At 39.8% G+C, this 27,067-nt stretch overlaps 2 protein-coding genes across 4 annotated transcripts in view; one reads left to right on the top strand and one right to left on the bottom strand.

Annotated features, from left to right (window-relative positions):
* INPP5F (inositol polyphosphate-5-phosphatase F) overlaps positions 1–11,535 on the top strand; it is a 77,106-nt gene extending 65,571 nt beyond the window's left edge. The window contains exons 16-20 of one of the 2 annotated variants that reach the window (XM_032490775.1): positions 4,808–4,879; positions 6,054–6,127; positions 6,553–6,681; positions 7,268–7,355; positions 9,236–11,535. In XM_032490775.1, the coding sequence (XP_032346666.1) occupies positions 4,808–4,879; positions 6,054–6,127; positions 6,553–6,681; positions 7,268–7,355; positions 9,236–10,391 (1,519 nt within the window). In that variant the 3' untranslated portion in view covers positions 10,392–11,535. The remainder of the gene's footprint in view (positions 1–4,807; positions 4,880–6,053; positions 6,128–6,552; positions 6,682–7,267; positions 7,356–9,235) is intronic. The other variant, XM_032490776.1, reaches the window with a different exon arrangement.
* A 642-nt stretch (positions 11,536–12,177) lies between these two features.
* MCMBP (minichromosome maintenance complex binding protein) overlaps positions 12,178–27,067 on the bottom strand; it is a 46,344-nt gene continuing 31,454 nt past the window's right edge. Inside the window, exons 9-16 of one of the 2 annotated variants that reach the window (XM_032490779.1) lie at positions 24,264–24,442; positions 23,816–23,939; positions 22,496–22,613; positions 19,450–19,615; positions 18,539–18,672; positions 17,490–17,654; positions 14,446–14,534; positions 12,178–14,028 (exon numbers count right to left, since the gene is read on the bottom strand). In XM_032490779.1, coding sequence (XP_032346670.1) covers positions 13,902–14,028; positions 14,446–14,534; positions 17,490–17,654; positions 18,539–18,672; positions 19,450–19,615; positions 22,496–22,613; positions 23,816–23,939; positions 24,264–24,442 — 1,102 coding nt within the window. In that variant the 3' untranslated portion in view covers positions 12,178–13,901. The remainder of the gene's footprint in view (positions 14,029–14,445; positions 14,535–17,489; positions 17,655–18,538; positions 18,673–19,449; positions 19,616–22,495; positions 22,614–23,815; positions 23,940–24,263; positions 24,443–27,067) is intronic. The other variant, XM_032490780.1, reaches the window with a different exon arrangement.

Below are 27,067 nucleotides of genomic sequence, written 5' to 3'. Positions count from 1 at the left end.
CCCAGCCTGGGCCCCCTCAGGAGGCACGGGTGACTTGGGGTGTAGGTTTGGGCTTTGAAGGAGCTGGACCAAAAGCCATCAGTATTTCAGAGAGCTCTTCAGTCTTCTCTTCTGCCTTTTCTTCCAGAGGCAGCGCTTTTTCAGGTACAGAACTGTTACTATCTTCAGATTTCACTGCATTTTCCTTTCTGATAGATTGTTCTCTGATGGGTATCATGTGCCCATTTGAATTTCCAAAGTTAATTATGTCTCCATCTTGATTAGACAGTTCTTTAGGAATGCTCCTTCTTCTTAGAAGTACTTTGTCTTGTGGTTATCACCCTTTCTAATACTGCTAAGACTTATTTGAATATGCCACTGGTATTTGTCTTCATTTGCAAGGCTTAAAGACTTTCCAGATAGTGGATAGTTTTCCTTTCTCTTGAAAGGAGAAGTTTGGAAACCTGCCCTTGGGCTGAGTTTGCTGTAGAGCTTTGTACAGTCTGTCTACTGAGCTAGAGATGTGGACCTGGAGCAGGTGGCCCCTGCTGGAAAACAGCAGGAGGGAGCTTTGGGAATGACTTTGGGGGCTCAGGCCCCCAGGCAGCCAGCAATGGGTTCAGCCCCTTGCTCAGGGCCTTCAGCAGTTGGCACCTGTCTGCCTCAGCCATCCATTCCTGGGTTGTGTGTGGTTTTTAAAAACACCTTTATTGAGATAATTCATATATCATTCAATTCACCCATTTAAAGCATACAATTCAGTGGTTTTTAGGATATTTAAAGAGTTGTACAACCATCAGTTTGGTCAGTTTTAGAACATTTTTATCACCACAAAGAGAAGCCCCATACTATATTCCCACTCCCACCCCATAAGCAACCACTAACCCACTTATGCCTCTCTGGATTTTTGTATTGTGGATACTTCATATAGATGGAATCATATATCACCTCTGTGACTGACTTCACGCACTTAGCATAATGTTTTCATGGTTCGTGCATGTAGTGGCATGTGTTAAAACCTCATTCCTTTTTATAGCTGAGTAGTATTTCATTGTATGGATAGGCCATCTTTTTATCCATTCTTCCTTTGGGCATTTTCATTGTTTCCACCTTCTGACTATTGTAAATAATGATGCAGTGAATACTCATGGACAAGTTTTTGTTTGAACACCTCTTTTTCTTTTGGGTATATACCTAGGAGTGGAAATTGCTAGACCATGTGTTATTCTATGCTTAACTTTTGAGAAGCCACCAAACTATTCTCCATACGGCACCATTTTACATTCCCACCAGCAATATAAGAGGATTCCATTTTTTCTATGTCCTCAACAACACTTGTTTTCTGTTTTAATTGTAGTAATCCTAGTGGCTGTGACGTAGTATCACCTTTTGGTTTTGATTTGCATTGCCCTAGTGACAAATGATATTGTGGGTCTTTTTCTTGTGCTTGTTGGGCATTTGTTGTTGTTATTGGGCACTGGTATGTCTTCCTTAGAAAAACGTCTATTCAAATTCTTTGCCCATTTAAAAAATCGGGTTGTATGTCTTTCTGTTGAGCTGGGTCACATGTTATTGTCCTTAAAATTTTACAGGAACCAGGGCTGGAATTAGGGTGAGGCAAACGAGACAGGGTTCTAGAGGTGCAAGCTTGGATTCAATCTTTATTCAAAATGTTTGTTTTATCATGATGTTTTGCATTAATTTTGATTTTTGAAAATACTGTACTAAAAATTTTAACGGCTGAGTTTTTTGGCGCCCTCTTAAATTTGGGGCTGGAGATCAGTGCCTCACTCACCTCAACTGTAGTCCTGTCCCTGTTTAAGAATCTGGCAGAAAAACAGTCATGGCAAGCTGTTTACAAATCCTCGGTCCTGCCCAGGGCGGCAAAAAGGGCCCTTTTTCTTATCCTCCCAGCACTGCAGCTGGAACTGTCCAGCACGGCTTTGCACTGGTTGCTTGGTTTGTGCCCTCCTCCGTGCTTACCCGTGCGCACCTCTGGCCCCGGCCGTTTTCCTGTTAATCGGCGACACAGCTCAGTTTCTTGCCGGGGGCGGCCCGTGGGGCGCACAGATCAGACTCTCAGGCCGGGTCCTTTCCCTTCTGCGCGGCCGGATGCCGCGGGAGAAGCGGCCTCGAATGACAGCAGATAAACGCCTGGCGGTGCACTGCGGGCCGGAGGGGGGCTCTTCAGGTGAAAGGAAACCGGGCTACCGTCCATGTGCCCTTCGGCATCTCCACAAGCCCAGTCTTGGTTCTGTCCAACTCTGACTCGCTTTTCTGATATCGAGAGTCGATGACGTCTCTGGTTTTAGTGTAACGGCGAGGCGTGTAGAAGCCACGCTCTTGGGCATTCGGCAGTCAGTGCAGGGACAGTTAGTCACAGTGCCGCAGCCCGTCCGCCGGCGTCCCCGCCAGTAGCAGGGACGGCCCTTTGCAAAGCCGTGCGTGGACCCTCCCGGGAGGCGGCGCACAGCGTCCCCGCGGGCTGGGGTCGGTGCCCCCTTGCGGCTCCGGCGGCGCAGGCCCGGCCGCGCTTGCGCACTGGGCGCGTGCCGCGGTGGGAGTGGGCGACCGGAAGCGAGACGTGTTTCTGGGCGGGGCTTGGCGCGGCAGCGCCGTAGTTGCCGCAGTCGCCGCAGTCGCCGCAGTCGCCGCAGTCGCTGGGTCTGGTTCGGGCCCGTCTGACTGAGCTGCCGCTCATCGACGGACGGACGGACGGACTGACTGACGGACGAGATGCCGCGCTCCCACCGGCCTCCTCCGACCGCCCAGCGGCAGGCTAACACCACGGGCAACGCCGCTGGCAGTGCCGCCGAGCCCAAGCCCGAAGCGGGCAGCCTGGCGACGACTTTCAAGATTTTTCTCCTTTTTGCAGGACTTATGGTTAAAGTTCCTGTGGGGTTGTATTTTTCCTGCAAATTACTGCTTTTCCAAAGCCTCCTGTTAATGTCCCCCGATGACAGTGGCTTTTACGCGACCATTGTCGCGGTGGTTGGGCTGCATGTGGTGCTGGCGGTGTTTGTCTTCATCGTGTGGAAGGAGGGCATGCCTGACTGGCGGGAAGAGAAGACCGAGTAGCGCGGCCCTTCCTTCCTAGCTGCAGGCGTGGGGGCAGTGACCTACCTACGGGGAGGGGGTTTCTTTCTTTTATTGTCCGTGTTAAAAAAATTTTTTTTTCCTATTTAAGTGGGATTTGGGGTGTGGGGAGGGAAATTAAGTATTTACTGCAGCTTATACTTAGGTAAAAATGCGGGTGGGGGGAGGGCTGACTTTTTTCCGACTGCCTGTTAACGTGCCAAATGCTTTTCTTGTGGACATGATGCTTTTGACTGAGATCGTGTTTTACCGATGTAAATATTAACGTCAAAATAGAAGCTAGGATGAAGTAACACTAATTCGTAGGTGTAGAATTTATTTCATATTAACATATGTGTAGTGACGTACTTTTTATGGCTTGGCTCAAGCGACAATTTTAAGAGCGCACGTAAGTACCAATGCGCAAAAGTAAATTCCATCTTCAGTGTTACTCTACGTTATTCTTAGTGAGGCTGCCAAGATCATTGGATTTATGATTTTCTGTTTCCCATTGGTTGGTTAGTTAGTGCTCATAATTTGGATTAATCCTCATTAATTGGGTTCTGGCTTCTTATCTCATTAGTTGTATTTTTTGGCATGTTTTTGGTGAACATTGAGGTCTATTTTGTTATTTTAAATTAAGACTCAAAGTTACGCTGCCAAGGTGCTGCTGATATAAAATACTGCAGTTTGAGATCTTGGTAAATTTTTCTCTGCAGTATCTGTTAAAACAGTGACCTCATTCTTACGCAGATTATGTACGTGACTTAAATTCCATCTACAAGTGATTTTTTTCCCTACAGTTCTCCCATTTGTTTTTCAGTAGCATTTTGATAAGTCTTTGCAAATAGATACGAAATTCTAAGGCAGAAATAATCTAGTCCTACAGTGGAATTTTGAGAACCAGTGTAAGAACGCAGATTAATTTTCACCTTTTGATTGGAAAGGCTGTTTCAGTAGTAAATGACCATTAGATTAAAAGTTTTGCTTCAGCTCAGATTCTTTTTGAGTTATCTGTTGATTATTTGTAGATTTTATATGTTTACCTTTTTTTAAATTAGTACTTGATTTAATGGTTCATCAACATTCATCTAGTTTCTAACCCTTATTCTGATATTTGATTTTGGAGTGGAGGTAAAATATGACTAAACGGACTTAGAATAAGGAAATGTTTACTTGTTCCTTAAAAGTGGAGTGAATTAATCTGTAGTAAGAAAAATGCAAAGTAGTTTGGGCTTGGTTCCATTTTACAAATAAGTGTTATTTTTACGTAAGATTCTTTCATAGGATGCATTCTACATGAGTGTAAAAATATCCTAAATGTACAATGTCATTTTGAAGGTTAGGTTATATGAGATGATCTAGACAATTTCTCCCTTATCAGCCTCATGTTTTCCTTTCTTTCTAATCCTTACCCTCTCTGCCATCATCCAATCTGCCCTCCATCCCTATTATCCCATTTCCACTGAGTCTTCCCTCCTCCTTGTCTACCTCTCTGAGAACAGACTTGTCCTCAGCTCTAGTTCTTCATTCCACCTATCTACCCTGCCTTCCTAAACTGGGTTCCTTTTTCTTTTTTTAATTTCCAAATGGGGAGATTGTACACATTTAACTTCAGAAGTAGAACTCATTGATTAATTGATTTTCTTCCCGCCCCCAGCCTCTGCCAATCTTTTATCATAAGTGGCTCTCTGCTGTAGAAAAATGTAGATGAAAACAAAAATATTTAATTTCCTGTGTCATGTTTGTTTAGCCTCATTGATGCTACTCACAGAGATGTGGATGTGCTGTTACTGCTTTCTAACTCTGCCTACTACGTGGCCTAGTAAGTTGCTTATTGATTTAAAGCTTTTAATTTTGTTTAATGTGCGTAAATTTCCTTTTTAGAATTCGTAACAAAAAAAATCAAGAATCTGGTTTTGTTGTGTATTTTAAGAAATTTCATTGAACCTCTTCAGCTTAACATAATTTTTACATCACTCTGACTTCCTTTTATCAATTTGAAAATGTGACTTTAGAGTTATTTGTAATCAGTATGTTCATATAATAGTGTTCTTTTAGTATTTAGTATTTCCTATACATCTCTCAAGTTTTCCACATTTTTTGGGAGGGTGCGTGATTAGGTTTATTTATTTATTTCAATGGAGGTACTGGGGATTGAACCCAGGACCTCGTGCATGCTAAGCGCACACTGTACCACTGAACTATACTCTCCCTTCTCCATGTATTTTTATTGTTAGTGACTATATATCATTGTTTTTATTATTATACCATAGTTAAATGCTTCCCAATTGTTAGGCATTAAAATACTTCCATCTTTTTGCTATTATGAGTGACACAACAGTCTTTGTGCAAATAATTTTGTGTGTGTGCAAACGCACTTCTCTGGTTATAAGGATATGATGAATTATATCCTTTTGTGCCTTATTGAAAGATTAATCTCCAGAAAGAAAGACTACCAAATTAACAGTGTCACTAGTAAAAATTCAAGTACTTACTCACATTCTTAGCAGAATTGAGTTTTACTTTTTTCAAGTACTTACTATCTTTTTGGCCTCATGTGAACTGTCGTTTTTTTCAGTCATTGGCCTAGGTTGATCATATGGATTTTTTTTTGTTGTTCTTGATTTTGGAAATCAGTTTATCTGCTTTATTCACAAATACAAAGCTTCAGCATGTAAATTTGTTTTGCTTTCCTTTTAGGTTGGTTTAGGTTTTAGTTTTGCAAAAGTTTTTATGAAACTGAATTTAATTTTGCTTTGTAATTGGTTTCTTTTAGTGTAAGGTCTATAAACTGATTTTCCTTTAGCTGTTGAATTATGTATATGTTCATCTCATTTCATCTAGTTTTAAAAATATTTATGTTTAACTCTTTGCCCCGGAATGTATTGTGCTGTGGAAGACTTTAACTGCATAGTAGTTGCTGCTGTCCCACCTCACTGCCAAGCCAAATATGCTTTTTTATGTTAATCCTCAATTACTCTCTTCTCTTTGTCTAGTTATGATGATGAAGTTGACAAAGTAAACCAGTATCAGCGACTAAGTCTAGAAGACCTGGAAAAAATAGAAATAGGTAAATTTTAACATACTAACCAAGTCATAGAAAGCAAATACTGTTTCTTCCAAGAGTGGATCCTTATTTATGCAGCTGGTATAACATCTCACTGGACTGAGAAAGGGATATTCCAAGTGGTCCATTTCTTAGGATTCCCTTCTCTTTTAGAGATTAGTGATGGATGTAGTGAAATAACTGTACCTCCTTCATTACTTACCCTGGGAAGATTAACCCAGGGATCGAAAGTTTAAATATTTGAGACTGAAGAAGAGTCTTTTTATTTATAGTCTTGTCATACCAAACTATCACAATAAGCGTGTGCTTTCATTTAGGTTATGAAGAAAACAGTGCTAAGTAATAATTGATGAACGTTTGTTGGTCTTTCGAAGACATAGAAGAAAGTGTTACATGAGAGATTTACATATACTCATTTGGGTCTTTAGGTCCTGAACCCACTCTTTTTGGGAAGCCAAAGTTCTCCTGCATGCGATTGCACTACAGATACAAAGAAGCGAGTGGCTATTTCCACACACTGAGAGCTGTAATGCGCAATCCGGAAGAGGATGGAAAAGGTAATGAGAGATGAAAGTGTTCAGTGATAACTCTTTATCTGCTCTTATAAGCCCAAGTGGAACTGGGGACAGTACATACTGTTACCAACCGAATGATCTGGGAAAATAGCTTTGTGATTCAAGATCTTGAAATAGCAACTTTGTTCCCAGCAGTGCAGGGTCATTATTTGAACTGATGATGTAGTTTGGGGCAAGGGGACTGAGAATGGGATTTCTTAGTGTGTTTGGCCATAGAGGTGCTGGGACTCTTCCCAGCGCATGCCTCTCATAGGTAGTAATCAGGGGTCGCCTGTCTTTTTCACAGCCGTTGCCTCAGCATCTAGCACAGTGTTTGGACAAACAAGAGTTTCAGCACAAACCTTTAATTCCAATTGATTTGGTTCTTTATTTACTCTTCTGTTAAAATTCTGGAACATTTTGAATTAGTGGGGGGAGTGATGAATAAGTTGGAGTTTTCTGTAAATTATAACAAGTAAACTTGTATTTAATTATAAGATTACAAATTTCATTTGGAGTTCTGAGTTAGAGCTGCTGTTTATATATATATTTTTGGAGAAACTGGCAAGCAGTTATATTTGGATTTCAGATACCCTTCAGTGCATTGCAGAGATGCTGCAGATCACCAAGCAAGCCATGGGATTAGATGTACCTATAATAGAGAAAAAACTTGAGAGGTGAGCTTACCACTTTGATTTTCTCTCAAAAATAGACATTACTATCCAAAGTTTTACTTCTTTCAAAGTATTTGCAAGGAGAAGAGAAATCACATGATGGTAATGTGTTGGTATTTAGAGAGGGAAGTATATCTCTGTGGATCAAAAAGTTATAATTTTGTTTAAATTATGGCCATAAATGATATATTTTAAAACTCTTAAAAATACTCTCAAGAGAGGGAGCATTCACATTTAAGTAACTTTTTAGAGAAAATAACCGGCTAGTATGTTTTAAACACTAGGTTTTTGAATTTGGGGAAAAGAATGCCTGTAAACAGATGATTTTGCATTTTATAATTTTTGGATTGTCCGTCTAATGAGCAGGTTTTATAAGGTCCACATACCATTAAAAGAGAGAGCCATTTGTCATCTAGAGAAAAATTGTTCAGTCTTCTGTTAGAAATAATTATTTCAGTAGCTCTTTAGTTTTCAAATTGAGTGATTCTTTAAATTCTGTAGTACTTTATCAGTAGCTCTTTAACATCATCATTTTAATGAAATATTTTTATGATCAGTAATCCTGTATGACCAACAAGTGTCAAACCTGTGTACTGAGACAAGTGGCAAATATCGCTGACATTTTTCTTATTTGTAGCATCCATGAGGGATGCCAAAGGAAAACACTAAGTTTAGTTATATTAAATGTCCCAAGGCTTTTAAAATAAATTCAGGTAACCCACAGGAAACATAAGGAAACAGAGTTCTTTCCCCTCCCCATACCTGAATTCGGCCAAATTGCAATGTGTGTAGACAGCTTAAGATGCTGTAGATTTCCATTTATAGTCAGTGTTGCCTTTGCTGGTGGTTTAAATGGTGAATGTGGTAAACCTGTGCTGCCCCAGATTGCAGCCGGTCACACGGGGCTGTAGAACCCTTGAAATGTAACCAGTTGAATTTCAGGTGTGGGGTTTTTCGGGGGGTTTGGAAACATTTGTTCTCAGAATAATGCAGGTTGAAGCTACCGTTAGCAGGCTTCCTTCTCCACTGCCTCCCCCTCCTCTCTGAATGTAGGGGAGAACACAGCTGAAGGAAACATGCAATAGCAAACTATGATCAGCTCTAAGGGCAAGAGCTTTGGTCCAAAAGAACTCCGTAATTCATCTCATTCTTGTGAAGGGCTTCACTAAGTAGGATTAAGATATAGCAGATGTAGTGTTTCCGCAGGGTGGTTCTTGAGTGCACCAGGTGGCCTGCTTGAGAAGGATGACAAAGCACTTTTGGGAGACGTCTGTGGCTTGCTTGCTGAACTTGGAGTTAAAGTCACACAGCCAGACTACCTGTTCCCACTCAGTGCCTGGGGTCTGTTTGTCACTGTCGTTGACAAAGGCTTCTGCTGCCCTGTTGTAAAATATAAAATACTATGCACTGGCTGTTTCAAAGACTTAGTTTGAAAAAGATTAAGATACCCTGTTTTTTAAAACCTAGTTTGTTTATTTGTTTGAACTTTTTTTTTTCAAATGAGTGGTACTGGGGATTGAACCCAGGACCTGTGCATGCTAAGCATGTGCTCTACCACTAAGCTATACCACCCCTGAATAATCATCTCTTAATACTGATTATACATTGAAATGACAATATTTTGTATATATGGGGTTAATACTATTAAAATTTCATGTTTTTAATTTGGCTGCTAGAAAATGTAAAATATATACATGGCTTACATATTTCTATGGGGCATTAATGTTCTAGCATCAAGTTGGAGCAGTCATCTGGGTTTATCATTTAGCAATGTGCTGTTTTAAGAAATTGGGGCCAATTTAATTGAGTTTTTACTTATATTAATCATTGGAATTGATACTGGATTCCACGGGAAATTAACTTTTCTCTTTTCTGATTTGTAGGAAGAGCAGTAAACCTCATGAAGACATCATTGGCATCAGATCTCAAAACCAAGGCTCTTTGGCCCAGGGAAAAAAATTTTTAATGAGCAAATTTTCATCTCTAAATCAGAAAGTGAAACAGACCAAATCCAATGTAAATATTGGCAATCTACGAAAGCTAGGAAACTTTACAAAGCCTGAAATGAAAGTTAACTTTCTAAAACCAAACTTAAAAGTAAATCTTTGGAAATCAGATAGTAGTCTTGAAACCATGGAAAACCTAGGTGTGATGGAAAACAAAGCAGAGGCAGAGTCAGATGGGGAAATGTCTTCAGATAATGACTCATACCACTCTGATGAGTTCCTTACGAATTCCAAGTCTGATGAAGACAGGCAGCTAGCTAACTCTTTAGAGAATGTAGGGCCAGGAGACTACGTCCTTCCTAGTTGTGGTATTATTGCTTCAGCACCTCGATTAGGCAGCCGATCCCAGTCTGTTAGCAGCACTGATATTAGTATTCATGTTCCTTCAGAGGTTACTGTTGCTCACGGAAGTGGGCTTGGGAAAGGCCGTGAGTCTCCTTTGAAGAAAAGTCCTTCTGCTGACAGCATACACACACTGACTGGCTTTGCCAAGCCTGTGGATATTTACTGCCACAGATTTGTACAAGATGCACAAAACAAAATGACCCAGCTAACAGAAACTAGGTCTGCTCCTCAGCAGGCTAGCAAGGAAGGAAATCAAATGACCAATCAAGTTTCTAATGAAGAAACTCAGTCTGAATCAACGGAACAGATACCTTCTCGACCATCTCAATTAGATGTGTCTTTTTCTGCAACAGGCCCACAGTTCTTATCAGTTGAACCAGTGCATTCAGTGGTATCTCAAAAGACCCCCGGCTCTGAACCCAGCATACTTGAACTTGAGAGAGGGCCGCATGTAACTCCTTCTCCTTCAGAGAGCTGTAGCAGCAGAGCAGTCTCTCCCTTTGCAAAGATTCGAAGTTCCATGGTCCAGGTTGCTAATATTACCCAAGCTGGATTAACCCAGGGGATAAACTATGCAGTGGCCAAGGTTCAGAAGAGCCCTGCAGAGCCTGAAGTAGTTAATGAAGTCCAGCAAAATGAACTTAAAAATATGTTTACACAATGCCAGACACGAATAATTCAGATTTAGTTTTTAGCTGCTAAGAATCCTGTGGCTTTTATTTAATCCAAGAAAGGGAGGTGTTACATATTAGGCTATTTTAACCTGTACTTTGAATCTAGGGATCGCAAATTCTAATTATGTTTATTTCTGAAGGTTTTAAAAGGAGTCTGAACTTGAGCAGATTTCCAAATTTGATGGCTAGGACAACAGAAGTGCAGCATCCTAGAATGTGCAGACCTTAAGTAGCTTATACACTACAGGGCAGTTTGTTTCTTTGGAAGCAATTCAGGAATAGATGACTTTGGGACGTAATAACCTGAAGCTTTTTTGGAATGGGGTGGGTGGGTGGATTATGAAGTAGACACATAAAGGATGGACATGGATCCATTTAGGTGATGAGCTTTTTTCATATTTTTTATTGTTTGTCCGTTTCTGTGTGTTACCTCTACAAGGTAGTTTTTAGTGACTTTAAATAAAGTGTTACTAGTATGGAGAAGCATTTTAATATAAAAACTGTTGGTTTAGTTTTGATGGCGTAACCATTCCATATAAAGTTATGAGGGTTAATGGCGCTATAGTCAAGACATGGATGCCCCTTTGATCCTAATTTCCCCATATTTACTTAACAAGCTTAAAATACTGCCACCTTATACACACCCTGGAGACTAGGAGCATTGAGACTTACCAGTCATAAAACCTGAGAGATCAGATGTGAATACCAGCACCTATTAAATTTAATTCTCTTCTGTTTTCAGAAATGTTAGGAATGTACATTTATTGGACACTGGTAATGTCGGAAAGAAGTCTTCAAGTTACACTTTTTTGCAGGGGTCAGTCCATAACATCTTGTACAGACTATCACAACTACTGAAAACTTTAGTCTGAAGCACGATTGTGCTAAAACCGGTTTTATGACTGCAACCTCGACCACGTGGAGCCAGGGCCTCATCTGTAAGCCCATACAGTGAGAAAGTTGTGCAACTTATTCCAGCTAAGTATTGGTTCGTCTGGTATCTTTAGAGCCTTACTCTGTTGCAGTGATTCTCAGCTAAACTTTACGTCTGTTGTGACTTTGATAAGTATTTTCACTTTTGTTATTTATTACTGGAATCTTTTTTTTGAAGTGTCAGATCTCGTGACTATTTAAAATAAAGTATCATTATAATTTAAAGTGACAATGTGAATGAGAATTCCTTGAATAACAGTTCAAAGATAAGGGTTTGATTTTAAAAATCAGATTAAAGACCAGAAGCAAGCTAAGTTTGCTATAACTGAACACTTGGTCCCAGCCTTTCCAAGTACTTATCTGAAGTGTTTTCAAGACTTTTAAAATGATGAAGTGGATTACAAGCCATCCCATTTTAAAACCCAGACACTGAAACTGAATGCCTTCTCTTACCACCTTGTCTTGAAATTATTAAGTATCCTACAACATGAAAGAAAATGAGCTCATGTGAAAAAATGCATTTTTAAGCTCCAAAGAAAATAGTTTCAGAGATTTTTGAAAACTAAAGTTAAGGTGATGTTTTAATTCCAATCAGGGTAATACAGATGTCTGTCTGGTTTCCTGGTGATTCAAATAGGATTCACATTGCATTAAATCAGCAAACTTCGTTGTCAGCGGAGAAAAGGGCTTCTGAAGCCCAGAGGACCAGACTCCTACCTGAGTGGGACTTCAGAAGGAGGACACCATGCTGCACCACCTGCTGTACCTAAGTTTACCTCTGGTAATGGGTTTCTACCAAAGCACCCAGGATCTTTTCCCACACCGGGGTGAGTCTTAAAATTCATGAAAAACAGCCCGAAGTACTAGTAATTTGGGAAGTTTTTTTTATTTGCAAGAGGGTTTTCCTTTTCTTTAAGACCAAGCAAATTATGTATTTCTCTTTGGTAAATTACAATTCCCATTGGCACAATAAACACATGGTAACTAATCTACTCTGTTGAATTTTATTCTCACAAATCTGGCTGAGCCTTTATTTCTAACAGTTTAAGGAAGGTCTAGTCTACCAGTTACAAAAATGAAAACTAGTTAGAATTCTAAATATAAACAGATTATTTACATTAGTTTATAAAAATAGATTTGAATTTAGGAAAAGTTAAACAACTAGTAATTTTCACTTCAGTTCATCAGGCATAATAAATTTCTCCTTTTTCAAAGCTGACCCTGTTTTCTTGGTTAGCAGTGTCAGTTTAGGCCTAGGGGTGTGTGTGTGTGCGAGTGCAGAATTTTATGTTTCCAACTAAGTTACTGACTAAAAGAAACTAATCTTTAGATATAGCCAGTGATAGCTTAATGTTCTGCCCCCTCCAGAGATTCCTGATGCCACAGTTACAACTACTGCGCTGTAAGAATTTCCTTTCTAGCCATGGGTAGTATTTTCGTTCCTGTAAAAGCTCGCAGCTGTTAGCTGGTCTGGGGAAAGCCTGCCTACAGCTTTTGTCAGGGCGTTCCTGGGCCAGCAGATAGTGTTAGCTGATCTGACGCATCTGGAACTTGTTGATAAACTTATATATAAAAAGCTCAAAATGCAAAGTAATCATCAAAGCAACTAAATGACATTTATTAGGAAAAGAATTAAAAACCATTTTTTCCCTAAAGAAGGCATTTTTTTAAAAGGTAATTAATTTGCGCTCTTCATATTTGGGCAGAACAACGTCATAGGGCAGGAAGCATTCCCTTAGGTGAGTCCCATAAAACAGTGGTTCCCAAATGCACTGGAGTAAAGTGAGAAAAATAAGGACAATGTAGTGTTTTTTTTTTTTTTTCAAAAAGCTACATTTATTCCATTTAAAGAACTATCTCTTGTTCTGAGATTGTCCTTTTATGAAAAAAAATGGTGATAATACAGTGACTTTTCAGATTACTTGGCAAAATAAATTGGCAACCCTGTCAATCCCCACAATTTTTGGAAATATTACTGGTCCATGAAACCCAAAAGTGTGGGAACCACTGCCATGTAAAAGACTTGTTTTGCATGTTAACAACTGTTAAATGGAAAAAAGCTGTGGTCAGATGTTTGGGAAATGATACTACAGAATTTCACATCATCATGTGAATTAATGGCAAGTATAATCCATCCCCCAAACTTGGACCACTAAACACATCAGACTCACTGTTCACTGGAAAGACAAAAATCTGAAGTGAACAATTCCCTTCACTTTGGAATTGCAACAATTTTCGTCAGATGAAGTTGATGTTAGCATTTCAACAGTCTGTCCTATGACTTAGCTGAAGCTAAGGAAATGGTATAATCAGCAACATTATCAATATTAAACTTTTAATATCAAATACATTTTTGTACATCGTTACTAATTTTTATAATTATAAAACAAACTTCAAAAGCTCCATAAAATCAGTAAGGTAAAAGCCCTTACTGAATATTATATAAACTTTAGATGTTACCAGGCTTGATTTCAGGAAAAGTCATTGGTTTTTGATACAAATTATCTACAAAAAAATGGTATAAATGATACTTGAATTTTACAATAATGTGGCTATAATCTGCCCATTACTTTTTCATAGGTGTCAGATCTTTAAAGTTCATTTCCATTCACACATTTCTGCTGTTGAAGTCTGGTTCTTCTTAAGGACTCTAGCTGCTTTGCTCTTAGCCATCGTTCTCTTGACAACGTTGTCTGACCAGCACTGAGAGACAGAAACCTGGTTTGAAATATAGAAACAAATTTAAGTCTAGGTCTAGGGTAATGCTTTTTTTTTTTTTTTTTTAAGTCCTATTGTGTTGTAGGTTTTTTTCTTAATACTGGGTTGGGAGACAAAACCATCTGGTAACTACACATAAATCAAGGGCCAAGTCAGACTTCTACAAAGGAATCCTTTAAGAGTCAACTTTGGGTGGCGACTGCCCCTTCTTTGAAGTGCAGAGATCAAGGAGCATGCCTAGTCCACTGAAGTGATCCTTGGCCAAACATCATTCCCGCTCAATGAGCCATTTCACAACGGGTTTTTAGTAGGAAAAAGTTCATTTTCACTTTTATAAATCTGCCTCAGTTACCCTAAATAAAGTAGGAGATTTACCTACGGCTCACTGAAAAGGCAGCCGTGAACATGTCCACTCACCGAGCTACAATGAGCAACTGGTGCAGGTCGTCAGCAGTAATGCTCTGAGGATCATTCTTGCGCATTTCCACGAAGTCATCTTCAACTGCCTTTATCAAAAAAGTAATGAACTTGAAGGTTATTCCTTATGAGAAAACGATGTTTGCATTTTGTAGGGAAAAGGAAAGATGGTCCCCTGCCTAATGTAAAAATGAGCAAGTCAGCCCTGCCTCTTAGAAAATGAGATAACATGGGTAAAAAGGCTGAAAACCAAACTTTACAATAAGTACTACTACTGGGGAAAGTACTCTAAACAAAGTAACAAAACTCAAGATTCATTTGAGAAGGTCAGGCAAACACATATAAGCCAGCAACCTGCACAGCAAACACTATGCCTTTACACACAGGGAAGAGAGACGTCAGCAAAAATGGCCAAGTAAAGGACCTCTGAAAATTCTCACCACGATTAAAGGGAGAAGAACACTGGCAAAAATGACCAAAACCAGGGGGAGGGCAGAGCTCAGTGGCAGAGTGCATGCCTAGCATGTATGAAGTCCTGCATCAATCCCCACTACCTCCGTTAAAAAATAAATATAATTACCCCTCAACAAAATTTTTAAAATGATAAAATAAATTGAAAAAAAAAAAAAAGGATCAAAATCAGCTTCTTCAAAACTCTGGAAATTAACCAGATGCTTGAAACAATCTGCAGAGCCTTTTTCACAAAAGACAGGAAGAACATGAGCTTTGACTGAGGCATTTTAATTCGGCCCATTCCCCTTCTCACCCCACCCCCGAGCAGCCCTGAAAACAGACAGCCTGGCAACCAGGGGAGAGGATAGTGGGGCTGGAGCTCTTCCAAAGTATCATTCCCAGAGAACTGTCATCTGACTGGTGGTTCCCTGGAAGAACCCATCTGCAAGGCTGTCTTTATTTAACCGGACTTGGAACTTGCCCAGTGCGAACAGCCCATTCCCCCAGAGCATTTATCAAAAACAATCAGAAGCAATTACTGATCATCTTGACTGCCCCAGGTACTGGATAATAGTTGGGGCTGAAACAGCAGGCTAACAAAACTAGTAAAAATAAAATCTGGGGAGTAAGATGTTGATAGGAGGCTCTGGGGAAAATTTTTTTTTAAAAAAATGAAAATAAAATACACATATTCCCCTGCCAAGAGTTCAGAAGGCCACTTGCATGCACAGGCTGTGCTCATGCTTAGAAGATCTGAGCAGGCCCTAAGCTCTCACCTCTGGATAACCTTGAGGCTCTGTGCAAGCAGAAGGCCAAAGTTAGGGCAGAGTTGTAAACTGCACGGCTGGGCCTTGAAGGCTGGCCCCAACATGGATACAGAGCCCCTTGGCTTAGACTGGGTGGCTGCTTCCAGGCATCTAAGGAAATTAAATTTCTATCCAATCACTGACTGAGCACTAAGCTAACTGAGCAGAGATTTTAGTGCCCACATACAACGAAGAACAGACTTAAAAAAAATTAATGCAGAAAGTTGCTAAACAACAAACAGCAATAACAACAAACCACAGGGAGCGGGGAGAATCTGCCAGAGCAGACTGGCCATGTTATACTATTTAAAACGCCTGGTTTTCAACACAGAACTTAGGAGACATACAAAGAAACAAGAGTGTGTGGCCCCCTTCACTAGAAAGTAAGAACTCAACAGAAACTGTCCTTGATGAAATCCAAGTATTGGAGTCACTAGAGAAAGACTTCAAATCAGCTATTTTAAATATTCAAAGAACTAAGCCATGAATTAAGAACTAAAAGTATGAGAACGTCTCACCAAATAGAAAATACCAATAAAGAGACAAATTATTTAAAAAGCAAACAAATTCTGAAGTTGAATACAAGTGAAATTAAAATTCACTTGAAAGCAGATTCTAGCAGGCAGAAGAAAGATTCAGCAAATTTGCAGATGGGCTGACCAAGACTAGCCAGTATGTGGAACAGAAAACAAAAAGAATGAGAAAAAATGAACAGAGCCTCAAAGACACCATCAAGTGTACCAACAAACAGGTATGAGAGGGCCAGAGAGGAGAGAGAAAGCAACAGAAAGAAAAGTAATGATCAAAAACTTACATCTTGAAAACTTCCCCCAAATGTGCATCAATCTGCACATCCAAGAAGCTCCTAAGTTTCAAGTAGGATAAAATCAAAGAGATCCACACCTAGACACATCACAGCTAAACTGTCAAAAGCTAAAGAGAATCCTGAAAGGACAAGAGAAGAATGACTCACTGTACAGAAGGTCCTCTCACTGGAAACTGACTTCTATCAGAAAGGCCAGAAGGCGGCTGGAGGACTTACTCAAACTACTGAAAGGATAAGCTTATAAACCAAGAATTCTACACCAAGCAAAATCAGTCTTCAAAAATTAAGGAGAAATTAAGACATTCCCAGATAAGCAAAAACTTTAAAAGAGAGTATGTCACAAGCAGATCTGTCCTACAAAAAGTACTGAGAAACACATGTAAGAGTTCTTCGGGCTGAAGTGAAAGGATTGTACACTAACCTGGATCCACATAAAGGTCACTGGTAAAGGTAACCACACAGGTAAATATAAAAGGCAGTGTAAATGTCTTTCTTTGTAACTCTTTTCCTCTGATTTAAAGACAACTGCTGCATAAAGCAGTAATGACAAGCGTGTCGATAGACATACAAGGTACAGAGATGTCACCTGTATGACGATTAAGTTCAGAGGAGGAGAGAAGGCATGGAATGATAAAGTGTGAGCAAAGCCTCTGCACACCACTGCGATCGAACTGCTACAATCCTAAACAGATGATCACAGTCAAGATGTTAACTGTAGCTCCCAGGGCAACTACTAAAGAAAAAAATATCATAAAAGAAAAGACATGGAAATTAAAACTGTACACTAAAACTATCTATTTCAAACAAAAGAAGACAATAATGGATGAACAGAGGAACAAAAAAGACATATGACACAGAAAACAAAATAGCACAATTACCTTATCAGTAATTATAGTAATGTAAATTGGTTAAATATGCCAATTCAACACAGGGAAATCCTTGGTTTAACCCAAACATACCTTGGTTATTTCATCAGATATACTATAATCCAGGAACCTCAAAAGGGTCAGATAAATGCGGAATTTATTCAGCACAGAAGGCAGCACCGCTGAGAGGAGGCTATTCATGTATTCCTCCATGTTGGGAGGAATCAGCTGTGGCTGTAAGTGGATCTGGCAGTCTGCCTAAAAAGAGAAGCAGTGAACAATATTTTCCAAGTTCCTAAATTAACCCAAAATTCCAGGAGAATGCATCATCTCTATCAGCCCGTAAGGGAACTAGGAAACACTATTCATTATTAGGATGAGGCCACTTTTCATATTCATTTATATGCACTATAACTACCTCAGGAATAATTACAAAAGTTAGCCCTTCCTTGGTTACTCACAGTGTCTCTCAACGGTATCAGTAAACACAGAAAAAGGTAGTGAACCACCAAAAGGCAGCTAATTAAAATGTTTCAGATGTTTCCTTAATCAAGAAGTACGTACTCTATATCTTACTGAACTGCATTTCTAGAAACCACATAGAGCAAATCACACTTGCACTCAGAAAACTTACCAACGGGCCATTTCATTCTCATTCATAGGCATATACCATAGATGAACACCGTTATACAGAGAAACTTTATGCCTTTTAAACAAGTGGGTGCATTTCTCATCACTAAAAGACTTAGAAGTAAAAGCTCTCATCAGTCACTCTGACGATTTACCAGAACATTTTACCATAAATCACAGAAATAATTACCAGGTGATTAAGAACATTTTGAAAGGAAGTCTAAAATATTTCTCACAAGATTGGCAGAAAACAATGGAACAGAGGCAGCAAGAACAAAGGTCTAGATGTTAATCAGGCAGTTTACAGACAGCTTCTACTTTCTCTGCCCAGATGTGGGAGTTTCTGCTGCCAACAGCTTTCTTGGCTTGTCTTGTGATTAGCTGATACTTGATAGATACGAAGTTTTCACCCCAAAGAACAAAAGTAATCAATTCCGTCATTAATCATCAGCAGCCACAATTTTGAAACAAATTTGAAACGACCCCTTCAATTTTGAAATGACCCTTCGTACCGGCAGGAGTGATCTCCCCTCTGAAGTAATAAGAACGTTGATATTACAAGGGAATTCCATCTGGTGGTAGCTGAAGTCGTAATCCACCTTCTGCCAAGTTATTAGATTGCTCAAGGCAGTCACATTATGAACACCTAACAAAAGCCAGAAAATAACTTTTCAGTCATTTGGTTTTAATCACCTAATCAGATTAGTTTTGCTGACACTGATAACAAGACATGAGGTTTCTACTGCTTTTAAAAAAGTTTTTTTAAGCTAGACAATTACATTTCTGGAGCCCAGACAGCCACGCCCCCAAATCTAACACCTAGGTTATTAGGTATTAGATAAGGTTATTGAATTTCACTGATTTTATACTTCCACCTAGTTGTACCCAGTCTACACTATTTTCTCTATCTTTACGCCTTGAGCTTATCACCAGCAGTGTCTTCTTAATTCTCATTTGAGCACAGATAAAGCAATCTGCTTTCTTGTAATTTTGTGTCATGCTCCATCAATGAGATTAGTTCAAGCCATGTGATCTACTAAATTTTTTTTCAGAGATTCTTTGAAAAAAAAATTTTAAATCACGTTCGCTGATAAAAAAAACTTTCATTAGATCTTTTCTGCAATTTTCCTTTTGAGGTAATATAGGACTAAAGGCAAAATCTCCTTTCTTTTCAGCCTTTAAAAAGCTTCCTGCTACTTACCTGTTGTGTCGCTGTACTATTTTCATACTTACATACACATACAACCTAGTTGATGTACACAGTTTTGTTTATGATACATGCTTTAACCGAATTCATAGGTCAAGACTTTGTCTTAAACACTTGTGAAGTGTGAATCTGTCTTAGTTCACTTATTCTTTTAGATCTTCATTACCAGACCTCGCTTTGCTGGGAGTTAAAGGAGGGACTCATCTGTGCACACACCTGGCGTGTCGAGCTGCCCCTGCTCCAGGAGAGTCTCGTCAATGATGAGAGAAGTATTGCTGGGCAGCTGAAGGAGCCCACTGACCAAACGATTGGCTGTATAGTCTTTGTGGGGAATGAATTTCAAGCGGTTCATGTTTTCTATAGTCATCTGCAGACGAAAAGACTGCAAAGAGAAATTTCTTAATGAGCCAGGAACTAAGTTTCCCCCTTTTAAGAAAGTATATATTTAGGGTTAAAGACTGGATTTTATATGGAAAGAAAGCTCTTACCAATTCTAAGGAAGTAATCTCATGGTTTCTTAAGCTCTTAGAAAAAATATCTACATCCTAAATAAGAATTTCACTGGCTCTATAAGCTGCTTTATTTTCAACTGCCTTGTTCAGTATTCTTGAAAAATAATTTTTATTTTACAAGTGAACCAGAAACAAATGATAAACGACTGAGAAACAGAAATATCCAGATGCTTAACTCCTTTAACCCACCACAGTCTAACACAATACATTTATTTACTCATCAAGAGGGGGAGAGAAAGCTAATTTTCCTCTGTGTTCCCTGAATTAAAACCATATTCATTCATCACAGACTACTGCAGACTTCTGAACAAACTGTTCTGAAGATGCAAGGCGTGGAGGATACAGTGCTGTGGGTCTCAGCACCCGCTCCACCCAGGCTGCAAGTTGCCTCCTCACCGAGTCTTAGCAGACAGTCTATTAAACCCACACGCACCTCCTCCTCCAGCCACTGAGCACACCATGCTCCTCCTTACCCTGCTTGGTACTCCAATCTACTATCACTCTGGCCCAAAAAGAAGTATGCGTGGTAGAGGTGGAGACTGGGGTGGGGAAGGATGTTGAAGAAGAGACAAGATGTATTTTCAAAATGTAGAGGATTTTTGTAGTTTGGCTCAGTAATCAAAGAAAGCAGTGGGTAGCAGGGGAATGGGGGTGGGTCACATAATAAATACAAACAAATAATCCCTAAGGAAACAGAGTCTGTTAAAACGAAAGGTGGCACAGGGCAGGGTCTAGCTCCATATAAGCAAAAGCAGCTCACTCACACTTAATCTGTTGTGCAAACTAAATAAGACATTAAAGAAGCAAGTGTTTAGAAAAAGTTCAGTGCTGGCTAGACACAAACACGAGAGTAATGTAAGGGAGTGAGGTACGGTTAAAGTGAAAGAGTAAACAAATGCACTACAAAGTGATGTAGAATAAAAAGAACAGAAAGGAAATCCCTTACCACGCAAGAACCCTGAGCACCTTCCCTAGTAACTTTCACACTTAAAAATATAATTCATGTCCCACGTACAGGCTACTTAAACCTGGCCTCACAGCTCTGAGAGGCTGCCGCTCAGACCCGACGTCCCGCCCCTCTCCCTAGTCCTCGCGCCGCACCAGCCGCACCAGCCGCACCAGCCCCACCAGCCCCTCTGCGGGCGCCCCTCCAACAGGCCCGGCTTGCCTGAGGCCTGGGCTTGCTCTCCGCGCGGGGCGGACCCGCCCCCGCCCAGCTGTGCGTGGGGCTCCCACGGGTGCGTCTCTCCCTAAGCTCCGCCCTCGCGGGGCCTTCCCTGACCACGCAGCTGCTGGCAGCAGCTCCGCCCTGGCCCGCCACCAGGCACCCCTCCCCTTCTCCCAGGCCTTCACTGTTCTCCGTGGCGCTTCAGTGATACACTGTGTATGTACCTGTTAGTTGTGCGTTTTCCACCACAATCATTTAAAAACTCTTTTTCAGTAATTCTCAGAATGTGGTCCAGGGAACTCCCAGGGAGCTGCTGAAACCCTTTGATGGGGTCCATGAGGTCAAAATCATGCACGGATAAAAGATCCATTCAGTGTGCAAGACAGACCAATGAATCTACTACAGCGGAGTATAAAAAGCTCACTGATGAGATTTCAGATTTCACACTTGCAACTATCATGAACGAAAATGCCACATGGACAGTTTTGATCTAGTGTCAGAAGAAAATCTACAGTTATCTGAAAAGGCCATTAAAATAGTCCTTCCTTTGCCAGTGACTCCCCTATCCGTGTGAGGCCAGCTTTCCCTCATACACTTCAGCCAAAACATCATGTTACAATAGACTGAATGCAGAAACACAGGACAATCCAGCTGTCTTCTCTCTTTTTTTTCGTTTTCCCAGTTGTCTTCTCTTAATCCAGACATTTCAGAGATTGGCAAAAATTTAACACCGTGTCACTTATCACTAATATTTTTTGTTTGGAAAAATAGCTATTTTTTACAAAAGTATTTTATTTATGTTCATATATAATTGATTTGTTATTTTCGATGAATTAATACTTCAGTATTTTTTAGCTTTAATTTCTAATATGGTAAATTCTAATAGGGTAAAACCCATACAAACAACAACTCTCTGAGGCCTCAGTAATGTGCCTAAGAGTATAAAGTGAGTCAAGGAGTGTGAGAAATGTTGGTATATTTAGTCCACTGTCGTTTCTTAAGGGCCTAGAAAACACTCAGTAACCACTGGTTAAATGATCTATTTCAATCTCTTAAATTTCCAAAGTAAGAACTGATCAGCAATGCCAGTCACACAACTAATCAGAAGCTAGTCCCCATTCCTAAGATCTTACCGCCACATAAACACTGCATTCCAGATGTCCTGACAAATAAAAGTAGTCCAACTTTCCAAACAAGAATTAAAATTGGGGCAGAAGAGATAAAGCTATACCTCAACTAAAAGATTTATGCTCCTATAATTCAGAGTTTACTTAGATTGACGATTTTAAAGCACACAAAGAATACCAAATTATACAAACCAACTGGCATCAACCCAGAGTACAATTTTAAGGGAGAAACTACAATTGTGTTGTTACTTACAGAAATTTGTGCTAAGGCAATAAACGAAAAGTGAATTGTTTAGGGATGAATACATTTTAAATTAAGGAACTAAGCAGGCTTTGTCTCCCTTTAATGAGATCTATTAAAATCTGACAGTTAAATATTTGGGTTCAATGGAAGACAATCAGATGGATTTTTAAAGTGTACTTAGGTTTACAATATACATTTATATTGATCTTACTGCTGGAACTAGATGTTGAATAATTCGATACAGGTGTTCTGTGAAGGTACTATTCCGTGGGCAACCACTCAAGTTAACAGTAAATTTTCCCAGTGGAAGAACATCTCTTCTTGTATATCTAGGGAAAAAAAAAAAGATTATCAACCAATAAGATACTCAGATGATTTCCATCAAAAAGCAAACAAAGAAAAATTAGCTTAATGCTGTCATTAAAAATAAACCAGATTATGTGATCAGTTTTTTTTTTTAATCAGGATAATAGCAATAAAAATCATAGCCAATACTTAAGTGCTGGTCATGTTCCAGGTACTGTTCTGAGTGCTTCCATGCTTTCTCACTTAATTCTCAAACACTCTGAGGTAGGTATTATCATCTCCATTTCATACATGAGAAGTCTGAGACCAAGAAATTTTACATAATATGCCCCAGTTCACACAGCCAGGACGAGGCAGAGCTGGATTTGAACCCAGGTAGTTTGGTTCTGTACGCTATGCTCTCAACTACTATGTACTACTGTGTCAAATCCTGTCTCAAATCCTATCTGAGAAAAGATTTTTAGTACAAAGATGTTTACTGCAGGGTTATTTAAAAAGAGGAAATACTAGGAAAACCTAACATTTACGGAACTTGTACAACTGTCTATAATGAAATACGTGCATCCATTAAAAAGTTTAAGAATTATGATGGGAGAATATTTGATATATATTAAATGATAAAAGCAAGGTACTGATCTGTGTTTAGAGTATAACTGAGATCTACGGAGGGTGTATACATATGTGAACAAAAAAAGATGACATGAACAGGTGCCAACATGTGTTAACTGAGATCATCACTAAGTGGTGAGATTACAGACGATTTCTATTTTCTTTCTGATGTTCTTGGAACTTGTTGAAGGCACACATGTTATTTTGAAATCAGAAAACAGAGAGCTACAGTGGAGTGAGAGGGAGAGCAGCTCATGTGCACACACAAGTGAGACGCGCACCCACAGAGCCCGCTGCCTGCGGACACAGGGCCTTGTGATGGATTAATAGAGAATCTAGGAAGCAGAGAATGAAACAGCTCGTTTTGCTCATTAGCCAGATTCTTCACCTTATTTTGGCTCTTAATTTAAGAGACATAATCAAAACGCTACATATGACACTAAGAAAAGTTGAAAAAAGGAATGTCTGTGGATTTGACATAATACCTGTTACACTGAACAAATAAATACCATCTGGCGATGAAGCCTAAGTGCTGGAAACAGGCTAATTACCTCAGAACCTTTCCTGTTCTTTTCTGCCAAACTCCCTGAATTCCCACCAGGGTCACAGCACTTACACTGTAGAGATGAGATGTAATATAAGGTATTCAGCAGCCAAACTGTCTCCCAGAAGGGCGTGAGTGAGGAACCCCAGCAGTTCTGCTCTGACTGGAGACAATTCAGACATGAAACTGGAAACAACTGGGGAGAGAAGTGAGACCAGATTCAGAATACACAGCAGCTCCACTGGGTGTCTCAGGTTAGAAAATAACCACGGAACAAACACACACATCAAGAGATGACTAGTACAGACTTAAAATATTGGTCAGGAAGTGATGCCAATTGTCAAAATAAGGCAGCGTGTATACCTTTTTTTTGGGGGGGGGCCTCATCTTAAGAGAATTAACTTAAAGGAAAAATGGGGCAAAGCAACGGCGACTGCTGGAGAAACATTCTGACGACTGAGGACCTGACAGCGCCCGCCACACTGGGAAAGTCTCGCGGCCCCGAGGCTTCAGCACTTACACTTACAGGTTTTGCTCTCCTCCTTGTTAAGGCAAGCAGGCAGTAACGGATTGATGTGCTGCAGCTTCTGGGCTAAGACCACGTGGATTCTCGGCACCAGGGAGGCAGGAGGGCTGTGCACCCGCTGTTCTTCGGCCGTGTCCGTGCATTCCATTGGATCCAGCAGTGAAGAGGCGTCCCTGCAGAGAGATGACAGTGTCAGTGCACGGAGACATCAGCTGTAGAGATGCAAAAATAATCTCTCTCTGAAAACAAAATGAGTACTCAAGCCAAGAACAGCTACACCTGTATGTCTCCTTGTTGAACACTGTTACATCACACAGATTTCAGGCTACTTAGGTCATATAAGATATCACGTATTTGTTCTGTTCTTCAAGACAATAACATTTTTGCTCAGCACGCTGTAACTGCGATAAATGGGACACAGCATGTCACCCATAAAGTTACTTCAAAACGCAGATACCCTTTCTTAAGCTATCAGCTAGGACACCAAATACTTCATAGCATGTCTCAAAAATGGGGGTCCTGCCCTCAAAAGCCAGCAGGTGTCTATTACTCAGTGTGGAGAATCCATTCATCTCTACCTTACTAATTATGCTTCCTAATTTTATTCTTACATGATACCTCCCTTGAATAATGAATAGACAAGCTGTGAAAAGAAAATGAGTTTCTCAGATTTGCCAAATAAATTAGATGATAAATTTATTGTGAGATGATTGAAATAAGTGACTAAAATGTTTTTAGATCATCACTTTACAGGCTGACTCTACAGAGTTATCAATTCATACTACCATCCTCCTTAAATACAGGAATGATGCCAACAGTCTTTATATAGTGTGTATCCTGTGCTGGGCAATGCTCTTCGCTTTGCACACACAACTTCATTAAAACCTCACAACCGCCCTCATTTACAAGGATGAAACCAAGCCACTGCAGAAGTTAAGTTGAAGGTCTCGCAGCCAGTCAGTGGCCAGACCAGGATCCCAACCCAGGCCACGTGTCTCAGTCGGTGCACTAAAATGCCTCCATAAGTGAAGTTACCCAAGCAGGAGACTCATAACCAGAAACAGCCAAGACAGGCAATTTTGTATACTATTATTAAGGAACTGTTATGTAAGTTTAAGTCATTTAAAATTTTTGTTTTGCATCATTTTTTTGTGTGTGTGTGAAAAAAACCAAGTTCTTCCTATGGGGAAACCAAGGCTGAATGCCCAATATTTAGTAAGAAAACTCTTATCACGGAGGTAGAATATATTTCCTTTCTGTTGCCAACCTCAAAACAAAACAAAAAAAATAAGGATGATCCGGATTTTCAGGATAGACTGTTAAGTGGGGGAAATAGACATGCATCTATCTATTTTTGCAAAAAAAGACACAGGAAGGATAAAAACAGAAACTAAGGCTGCTTCGCTACAGAGGATGGGTGGGAGCAGGGTAGAAGAGATGAAGGTAGCGGGGAAGGACACTCCTACATTCTTTTTGTATAGTTTTGATTTTGGTAACAATGTTCATGTTTTCTGTATTCACTCTTAAGTATAGAAACAATAAGGGCGGAGGAAAAACTCTGAAGTGAAACACAATGGAAACAAATGAACTTAACTATGTAAAATGAGTAATGAATAACAGTATTGCACTGAAGGAGGAGGGAGTCACCCAAGTAACTGGAACATAGCACCCTGACTATACACTCTCATTCTGAAATAAAAAGAACCAGAAACAAATATTGAACTCAGGTTAGCAGGTTTGTTTTTGTAGCAGTATGGACTACCCCTTGAAATTACCTTCTCTGTATAGCAGTCCTCCCTTATCTGCATGAAACACATTCTAAGACCCCTAGTGCATGCCTGAAACTGTAGGCAGCACTGAGCCCCATATACACCATGTCTTTTCCTATAAATACATACCTATGGTAAAGTTTAATTCACAAATTAGGTACAGTAAGAGATTAACCACAATAATAATAAAAATAAAACAATTATAATGATATACTGGAATAAAAGTTATGTGAATGTAGTCTCTCAAAACATCTTACTGTACAAATGTAATGCTTTTTCCATCTTAGCTAAGCACTTATCATGTAATATGGCTGTAACTTTTGCTGGTTGAGATGCAAAGGCAAAACTAGCATGAATTTCTTTTTCCTTTTGACAATTTCACTGAATCTTCTATTGTTCTTACTGTAGATCTTAGCAACCTTCAGATACACTTTTTTTCTTTCCTTATTAAGTCGAGAACTTTTACCCTTTCACTTAGAAAAACCGCACCTTACAGCTTCTCTTTGTCATATCCGAATCGCTGGCATCACTACTCTTGTGCTTGGGGGCCAGTATTAAGTAACATAAGGGTTAACTTGACTATAAGCACTGAGATCCCTCACAGTCGATCTGATAACTGACCTGGCTACTAAGTGACTGACAGATGGGATACACTGGACAAAGGGATGACTCATGTCCCAGGTGAGATGGAGCTGGATAGCGCGAGATTAAATCAAGCTATTAAGAACGGCATGGTTAACATAACATTGTAAACTGACTATACTTCAGTTAAAAAAATGGCATGTAATTTAAAACTTATGAACTGTTTATTTCTGGAATTTATTTAATATTTTCAAACTACAGTTGACTCTCGGTAACTAAAATCTTGGAAAGCAAAACCAAGACATGGGGGAACCTACCGTATGGTAGATCTGAGCAAATGAATATATTGAGGATACTACTGGAAGTCAGATTTCTTTCTGTCAGAAAAGGGAATCACAAATATGGAAAGGCAGAAGACTAGAATGACATCTAGCTGTGGAGGTGAAC

This window comes from Camelus ferus, chromosome 11, assembly GCF_009834535.1.
Source record: "Camelus ferus isolate YT-003-E chromosome 11, BCGSAC_Cfer_1.0, whole genome shotgun sequence".
Lineage (NCBI taxonomy): Eukaryota > Metazoa > Chordata > Mammalia > Artiodactyla > Camelidae > Camelus > Camelus ferus.
Note: the sequence above shows the minus strand (reverse complement) of the source record. Positions and strands in the feature narration are given on the sequence as shown.